We start from the raw sequence: 8,882 nt of genomic DNA on the forward strand, positions 1-8,882 counted from the left end.
TAGGAAATTATGATAGGTGATTTGGTTCCGGAGATGACACAAAACCACACAGGTCATTTGGCCTTCTTTTATGACTTAGACAATGCACTAAACTTCAGTAGTCATAGTTTAGGTATGCAAACCAGTTACAAAAACACTTTAAAGTAATGGAATTGGAAATTTGCATCAGGTAAAATATCCATTACTTTAGTCAATGACATAACACGTACGTATGTGAGCTAATCATATCTAATATAGCACGGTTCTCATAGTATCATGTTATCCAACTCATCATTTTAATTTCCACTTTTGTGATCTTTACACATAATAGGAGTTAATTTATGCTAAATTTATGTGTGTAGCTTTGGCTAGCCATTATTACAACTCCCAAAAGCAGTGCAACACATCCGAATTCCTGCAATTTCTTAAGTCAAAAACCGTGTAAAAGAAAGAAAAGTCCACTTGCTCACTACCTTTCACCGAAAAGTGCAAGCACACCTGCGTTTTTCTTGACTTTAGATTATGTTCATTATAAACGCTCATAAAGTACGTTTCAAAACCACCTCCATCCCTTCCTTCCCTCCCTTATAGCACTGTATGAGTTCATCTGACTTCAATTCTCCTCAAGAATCTCCCAAGAGAATGGTGCACACAGTTTTCTAGTGGCTTTGTTTTAATTAACTGGCATGAAGTAGAATGCTAGGATATCACAGTCACTTCACTCATAGTGACAATTCTTAGTGGGGTACAGTGGGATCATAATTGACAGGTTTTGTTGAAATGGGAGTTGTCACTGTCGGAGAATTAAAGCCTAGCATCTCTGGGAAGAGGACCTTTCGTCCTAGTTCAAGCATAAGGCATGCCACTGAATGGTAAAATATTCTCAATCTTGAAAATGAATTTTGCTTTCTTCATTATTTTGGGTATAATAATTTAGTTTTGTTTCTCCATAATGTTTTCGGCTAAATTAATATACAAGAAAAAAAAATGTCTGGAAGTAGTATTTAGACCCATAATTAAGGGTGATTTTTCCTTTACTGAGGCAAAGAAAATAATTGTGATGAGGATTTGAATGGGCAAAAGGCCACACATTCACTTCCAGAAATTGATCTAATGACCCACCCTTAAAAACAAATCCTTTTTCTTTTTCAATGTGTAGTCGTTTTCAAATATCTATAATTAGATCTTGATCACATAATTGGAATCAAGAGCTCCACGTTAAAAAAATATAAAACCATTCATGTGGGTTACCTATCAGTTTAAGCTTTTGGGATTAATGATTCATGACATGGTATTGCACTGTCCACACTTGAAGCGCAAATGGCTCTTGATGTTCATGACACTCCAAGGTTATTTTATTTCTCAGCGCTTTCATTTTGGTGGGTCTAACTGTCCTTTTCCTATGGGATTGTGAAAGTTCAGTTTCTGAGTAGGAGCATCATCACCTGGGGAACTTTCATTTTGTCTTGTCGTTTGCTCGTGTGTGTGCATCTCTTTTGTATTCATTCAAATTTCAGTTTCTCACAACTTCTGATCTGACATGGTCCTTACTCACCACAACCTGTGCATTTTTATGGTAGAAACACTCAGCATTCATGGTACAATTTAAGCAGTGTCATAGGTAGATAAAGGTGTAACGTGTAATCTTGACTTTGATGCATAGTCATGTATTAATTAAGTAGACACCAGTATGGTGCTCCGTGGTGAATGTCCAATCCTGATCTGTCTTCAATGAAAACGCCAATTCATGTTTGTCTGTCAATTATTCTCCAGCTTTTGTTATCTTTAGGCCTATGGATATGTTTGGATTGGAGAGTTTTGAATGAGTACGGAACTGCAGTAATAATAAGGGCTCACCGACTAAGGGAAAGCATTTTGATTCATTGAAAAGTAAGATGACATGAAAATAGTTCTCACTTAAGAGCTAACTTTTGAAGTTGAGTTCAATTTAAATTTTAAACTAATATCAAGTCTCTCTTAAAATGATTAGTTATTACACATGTCTAATATTGTAACTTTCACGTTTGAGACACCATAATAGGCTTAGACAGCAACAGGACATTGCATGTGTGGCTTAAATGGTTTTCCTTTCTTACATGTGGTGGTCACTGGTCAATGACTTGGAACAATGGGTTCCACAACATAAACAATCGTGCAGTATGGAATTGGACTTAAAGGTCGTGTAATCGTATTGTCTGAGGTACTGCTAAAGTAGTCCCACTCTTTCAGTATTTATTGAGTTGGGGGCCATTCACGCCTACGTACTTGATCTTGGAAGATTACACTGTCTTCGGGTGTGTGGTGTACAACACACATACGTTCAATTCCATCTTGTACATTTAGTTGCACATACATGCTGCACCAAAACACTCTTTCTAGTTCTCTAATAATTTCATTTTGGTAGCTAGTAATATGCTTAGCAGCAGTTGTTGCTTTACATTGAAATTTCCATGTCTACGCCATGCAATAATTCAGCCAGGTTTGTAAATTACAGGCCGATATCTGATGTCTCCAGTGATCTCACCATTGAAGTAGGAGCTTCAAGCTTTGCACTTCACAAGGTAAAAAAATTACAACTTGCCTTTCTGATAGGCTACTTCATATTCAGCATAGTGATCTTTCCCTCTCATAGTTATTTCTTTGTATATAAATCACATTTTCCTGTGCAGAATATATCAGCCATATGTATGAATATAAATGCTTTTCTTTTTGTGCACCAGTAATCCCTCTGAAGAGAATTTCAAGTTCAACTATAGTACAGTAGAGTAGACATTAACAGCTGGAGATAAAATCGTGAATATATAATCCATGAATCATTTAAAAAAGGGAGGGGGATTACTATCCTGTAAGTCCTAAGTTGTTTGATTTTTTTTTTCTACAGTTTCCTCTTGTTTCTAGGAGTGGAAGGATTCGGAAGATCCTGTTAGAAGCAAAAGATTCAAAAGTTTCACGGATTAGTCTCCCAAGCGTGCCAGGTGGTGCAGAGGCATTTGAGCTGGCTGCCAAATTCTGTTATGGAATCAATGTTGAGTTTACCCTCTCCAATGTTGCCATGCTAAAATGCGTAGCTCATTTTCTAGAAATGACAGAAGAGTTCTCAGAGAAAAACTTGGAGACACGAGCTGAAGTATATCTAAAGGAAACGGTGCTACCAAATATATCAAACACAATATCTGTTCTTCACCGTTGTGAAACTCTTATCCCCACTTCAGAAGAGATTAGTCTTGTCAGCAGACTAATCAATGCAATTGCAAATAATGCATGCAAAGAACAGCTCACCACTGGTTTACAAAAGCTGGACCACAACTTCCCTTCTAAAACCACTACAAACATGGAACCCGAAACACCCACAGAATGGTGGGGAAAATCTCTCAATGTTCTTAGTCTTGATTTCTTCCAAAGAGTTTTGTCTGCAGTGAAGTCAAAGGGACTAAAACAAGACATGATCAGCAAAATTTTGATAAACTATGCACATAATTCTCTTCAAGGGATTGTTAGGGACCACCATGCAGTGAAAGGGTGTTTTCCCGACTTGGAATTGCAGAAGAAACAAAGAGTCATTGTTGAAGCCATTTCTGGCTTACTACCAACACAATCAAGGAAAAGCCCGGTTCCAATGGCATTTCTCTCAAGCTTGTTGAAAGCTGCAATAGCTGCATCAACATCCACTTCTTGCAGATCTGATCTGGAGAGAAGGATTGGTCTACAACTTGACCAGGCAATTCTCGAAGACATCCTAATCCCAACAAATTCACATCAAAATACCCATGGCACTATTTATGACACGGATTCAATTTTGAGAATTTTTTCCAATTTTCTGAACTTGGATGAGGAGGACGAAGAGGATAATAGTCACTTGAGAGATGAAAGTGAAATGGTTTATGACTTTGACAGCCCCGGATCCCCAAAACAAAGCTCAATTCTGAAGGTATCCAAACTGATGGACAACTATCTTGCTGAAGTAGCACTAGACCCAAACTTGTTGCCATCAAAGTTCATTTCCCTTGCTGAACTACTTCCAGATCATGCCCGTATTGTGAGTGATGGACTCTATAGAGCTGTTGATATCTTCCTTAAGGTGAAAAATTGCTTCTCCCTTTAACTACCATTCCATTGCAAGTCTTAATTCTCTGGTAAACTACTATTATGTTATTTGCTAGTTCTAGCTACCAATTTAACGGTTCTTTAAAATTTCATTTACATTATTGTTCAATTACAAACTGGTATACATAATATAAAGAATTGAACTGTTCTAATGATATAGGTTCATCCAAACATAAAGGATTCAGAGAGATACCGCCTGTGCAAAACCATTGATTGTCAGAAACTGTCTCAAGAAGCGTGCAGCCATGCAGCACAAAATGAAAGACTACCAGTGCAGATGGCAGTGCAGGTTCTATACTTTGAGCAAATAAGGCTTCGCAATGCCATGAACGGAGGGCACAACCAATTTTTCTTTGGAGGAATGAATGGTCAATTCCCTCAACGTTCAGGAAGTGGTGCAGGAAGCGGAGCCATTTCCCCAAGAGACAACTATGCATCAGTGAGAAGGGAGAACCGAGAGCTGAAGCTAGAAGTTGCAAGAATGAGAATGAGGCTCACTGACTTGGAGAAAGACCACGTTAACATGAAGCAAGAGCTAGTAAGGTCTCACCCTGCCAACAAGCTATTCAAATCACTCACCAAAAAACTAAGCAAGCTCAATGCTCTATTTCGGATCAACAGTATTAAGCTAAATGGCTCTGAGAGTCGCTTCCCTTTCCCCAAAAGAAGGCGTCACTCAGTTTCATGACCAAAAATATGTACATATTTCCATGTATAGTATGTAAGAAGATGCATGCATGGCGTGATTTGTCACTACTTATTTTCTAGTGGATAGTATTTTTTGTTTATGCTCCTTGGTTTGGTTGCTTTGTTTCGTAATGAAATCATTGCTCAAACCTTGGATGGACTAGTTTGAGGGTGGGATGATGCTCAACTAAACAACTATCCTCTGGTTGAGAATTTTTTACAATATTCTTAAGTGTAATATCTATAGAGCTAAGCATCTGGGAGCAGAGAACAGTTCAAAGACATCACACTTTTGCCTTGTGTTCTCAGACACCATGCAAGTTGATTTGATTAACAAAAATTTTAGATTAAGAAGTTCAATGGGAGTAATTTCTCCCCATGAAAATTAAATATAAAAGGATTTATGAGAAAACAAAATTGCTTAAAAATTATTGAAGATAGACCTATTACTCATGAAAAATTGGAATGAGATGGACGATATTGTTGTTGTCATTCTATCCCTAAAGATAACACATTCAGTCTTGTCTGGTGTTGAAATTGGAAAAGGAGATTTGGAATATGCTCGTGAAATTATACGAGGTTAAAGTATTTTTATAATAACTTTTTCTATAAAGGAGACTCAACACTTTTTCTAATGAGTGAATTACCATGGTTACATATCACATCAACAATGTAAATATATATTTGCTTAGTTGACAACTTCAAATTTCAAAATAGCATAAAATGAACGTGCAAATTTTCTATTTTAGAGTTAGACTGGTTCTCAACTCATCATAAATAAATAGTACAATTTATATAGGATTTCACAATAGTGGTCAATGAAACATGAACTTAGTGGGAGTTAAAGTAATCTAAATCAAAATCTTAGAATGGAAAAACTTGAAATGCTATAATTGTGGCACGAATAACTCTGGATGGTATATGAGTTATGTTCTTATGTTTTGATGAAGTAACTTGATCATCTAGTTGTGTCATGTTTGATCTAATAACTTTTTGAAGTTACAATATTAACTACATCCTACGAGTATTTGTAGTTCTATTCACATTAGATAGTCTGATGAAAGTGTTAAAAAAGTAACATGTTTAAATTACAATTGTTAAACGAAATCTTATGAAATTATATATTTACAAAACAATTTAAATTAAAAAGTCAATAGTAAAAAATTTATATGGTGTAATTTAAAAGAGATGAATTTAAAAGTTTACCCAAATAATTTAAGTGAGAGATTATTGGAAACATGAGGCTATTTTTTATGACTTAAAAAAAAACCAATAAAATATATAATAAAAAAATCAAGTAAAGTCTCGATTTTCATATTATATAGAAGAGTAAGTAAACATGCTACATGGAAGAAGAGTAACTAAAGGAAAACAATTCTCTTCCTTTTAAGAAAAAAAACTAAAGGTTTGATGCTCTTTAATTTTAGTATAAATACATGATTGCTTCTCCATTTTTAAATTATTCAAATAGATTGTATATTTCATCATATTTCAGGAATATTACGTTAAAGAGAAGAATTGATATAGGAAAAAAAGTAAAATTTTTTCTATAAAGTTTTCTAGTATTATTTTTATTTTTCTACTTAATAAAATAAAAATTTAATTACATTTTGGCTAAATTAAACTTGAGTTTCAATTTTTCTAGCTCTATTTTAGTTACAAACTATATATATATCCGCGCATGCACAAGGTGAGTAACATCATTTTCACGTTGTTATTAGTAGCTCCACCGACACATTATTTCAACTTTATAGATGAGTTGCAGGCAGATCTTATAATATGTTTTACGAAACAAGTTGTGTTAATTATTACATCACGTTTTTTTTTTCTTGGTTTCAATAAGCAAGCACTTATTAAAATAAAAAAACAACCCTTGAAGTATGACCCAATTCTTTCGCTTTTTCATTCTTGATAAAACCAAACAATGTTTTAATATGATGTTTGGGTGTGAGAGACAAACCAAACCCCTCAATCAATTGATGCAAAGCATGAACAAAAACTAGGTTTCGTAAAATGTAAATATTAAAATATTTAATTCTCATACACATTTAAATGAAATTATATTATTTTTGGCTATAATGATCGAATTAAAACATGTAAGATAACAAAGCTTATCAATCGATTTTAAGATTTATGTTACGGAATGAAAGAAATCTAGCACTTGAGTATTGTTTTATGTCGTTTTTAATTGTTTCTATGCCAATTTTAAAAGATATAAAACCAAATTAAAGACAAAAACTAAAAGATTAAAATATAATTTAGTTAAAATTTTATTATATTACACAATATACTTATTCAAGAATTTCCCTGTGAGGAATTGGACATGCCATCAAAACAAACTTACACGTTTGTTAATGTCATATCTGCTTTAAATTAATTTTATTTTAAGAACGAAAATTTAAAAGACTATTTGATTCAAATTAAAATAATATTTTTTTTATGATTGGTCGATCATTCCATGAATGTTTGCTAAAAGTTCACGAAAAACAAATATAATTAAAATAGTTAATTATTAAATAAATTATATTTTTCTAAAATAATATCAAAAGGGACTTCATGGCCCAATGGATAAGGCGCTGGTCTACGGAACCAGAGATTCTGGGTTCGATCCCCAGTGAAGTCGAAATCATCTTAGATTTTTTTGTTTAACTAACCGTTAGGTTTTTTTCGTACAGATGACGGCGTCGTTTTGCAGCGTTGGTTTTTGTTTATACTAACCCTTGTCGAAAGGCACGACGTCGTATCACTGCGATTCTCCAGGCATTGGATTCCTTTTATAGATTGATATAGGGTTGTAATGACGGTGTCGTTTTGCAGCGTAATGAAGAGAAATTCCAAATTGATGATAAAGGTTCCTTCTTGCCACTTGGGTATGTTCGACTCTGACATTTTTCTATATGCTATCCTCTTTCCCAATCCCCAATCGCATGTGTTTTGTTATGTTATTATGAAGTACTGGACCGTGTTGATAACTAATGCATCATGCATTCTATTATATTTGTAAGTCATACACTCATTTTAAGCCAATCAATCTTTTTCAATCTATGTAGTAATATTTCTATATTGTGAGAGACACCACTGATTAACTTTTAATCTTTACCTTATATATGTGTGTTTTTGTATGACTTTGATTTAATAAGGTGGTTCTTCTTAGCACTTGGACAAAATTGTGGTTGGAAGGTAATTTAAGGTGGTAAGATAAGTTCCTATCGAAAACTAGGTATATATATATTGTTGAAGCTCTATTATTGTTGGCCCTTCCAACAAAACTGAAAGGTACAGTGGCATCTGCGTTTGTAGAAATTAGTGCAGATCAAAAGTAGGTGGTGGGTAGTGCGAGGTCAGTTCTTGGCATCACACTGGGGACTAGGGATTCCTCGACATCTGGTTCTGCTTGTGAACGTGATGTTTGTATATATTTTCTTTGTCCTTTCACTGTGACCATTCTATTAGGATCTCCCACGTATACGCTGAGGAATATGTATGAGAAAGCTATACTATGCCATCCTCCCCTTTGACAGATATTTATATCAGTGTTTTGGTGTCTTGCAACCTCCTTATTAAGAAGAATTTGAGTTAGATGAGGAAATGTTTTGTAGAAGCTTTTGATTCACTTCGTAGCTAGACTAATTGGGTATAGAAATTATTTCATGCATTGCACAGAAATTAAATAACAGTCTTACATAATTGCAGGGATTTATAGTGATTCTTGTTTGTTTATTCATTTATGGATTACAGTCTAAGAAATCTTCGAGGAGTAAACATACACAAATCATTAACATACATATTTACATGATCTATCATTCTTTTTTTATTTTTATACACATTTCAAATTCAAATTCCCTGCCTGGTTTTTCTTACCCTGTTTATTTTTTTCCTTTTTAGGAGCTTTTTGTGGTTAAGTGCCATTTTTATTTATTTCATTTTTAGAGTCTTAGATTATGATTTGTAGAAAAATAACTTGTTTCTCATAACTTTTGCTCAAATAATATTTTCGGATTCCTAACAGAAAATCAAATACACTATAACTTGTTTATGGATCAAGCAATCTGAGATGCCTTTATTGGTTTGGTTTAATAAACTAAAATACATCATTACTCTTGTACTTGAAT

The 8,882-nt window shown here is 34.1% G+C and overlaps 1 protein-coding gene, 1 long non-coding RNA gene and 1 other non-coding gene across 8 annotated transcripts; all 3 read left to right on the forward strand.

The window, feature by feature from the left end:
• The first annotated feature begins 419 nt into the window (after nucleotides 1-419).
• Nucleotides 420-5,054, forward strand: LOC137829626 (BTB/POZ domain-containing protein At1g03010). Of its 5 annotated transcripts, none has more exons than XM_068636474.2 (4): nucleotides 420-851; nucleotides 2,474-2,540; nucleotides 2,861-4,057; nucleotides 4,262-5,054. In XM_068636474.2, the coding sequence occupies exons 1-4, from the start codon at nucleotides 760-762 to the stop codon at nucleotides 4,769-4,771; spliced, it is 1,866 nt and encodes a 621-aa protein (XP_068492575.1). In that variant the 5' UTR covers nucleotides 420-759; the 3' UTR covers nucleotides 4,772-5,054. The 5 variants fall into 5 exon arrangements, with proteins under 5 accessions (XP_068492575.1, XP_068492574.1, XP_068492576.1 ...); XM_068636473.2 differs by having other exon boundaries at nucleotides 435-851; nucleotides 4,244-5,054; XM_068636475.2 differs by lacking the exon at nucleotides 420-851 and adding an exon at nucleotides 886-1,328 and having other exon boundaries at nucleotides 4,244-5,054.
• Nucleotides 5,055-7,320: 2,266 nt separating this feature from the next.
• Nucleotides 7,321-7,393, forward strand: TRNAR-ACG (transfer RNA arginine (anticodon ACG)). The gene has a single exon. It is a non-coding gene; the product is annotated as a tRNA-Arg (tRNA).
• On the forward strand, nucleotides 7,355-8,371 carry LOC137829629 (uncharacterized). 2 transcript variants are annotated; one of them, XR_016523572.1, is made up of 2 exons: nucleotides 7,355-7,640; nucleotides 7,911-8,371. It is a non-coding gene; the product is annotated as an uncharacterized LOC137829629 (long non-coding RNA). The 2 variants fall into 2 exon arrangements; XR_011084051.2 differs by having other exon boundaries at nucleotides 7,635-7,770.
• Nucleotides 8,372-8,882: the final 511 nt, after the last annotated feature.

This window comes from Phaseolus vulgaris, chromosome 7 (genome assembly GCF_051622355.1).
Source record: "Phaseolus vulgaris cultivar YP4 chromosome 7, ASM5162235v1, whole genome shotgun sequence".
NCBI classification, from domain to species: domain Eukaryota; kingdom Viridiplantae; phylum Streptophyta; class Magnoliopsida; order Fabales; family Fabaceae; genus Phaseolus; species Phaseolus vulgaris.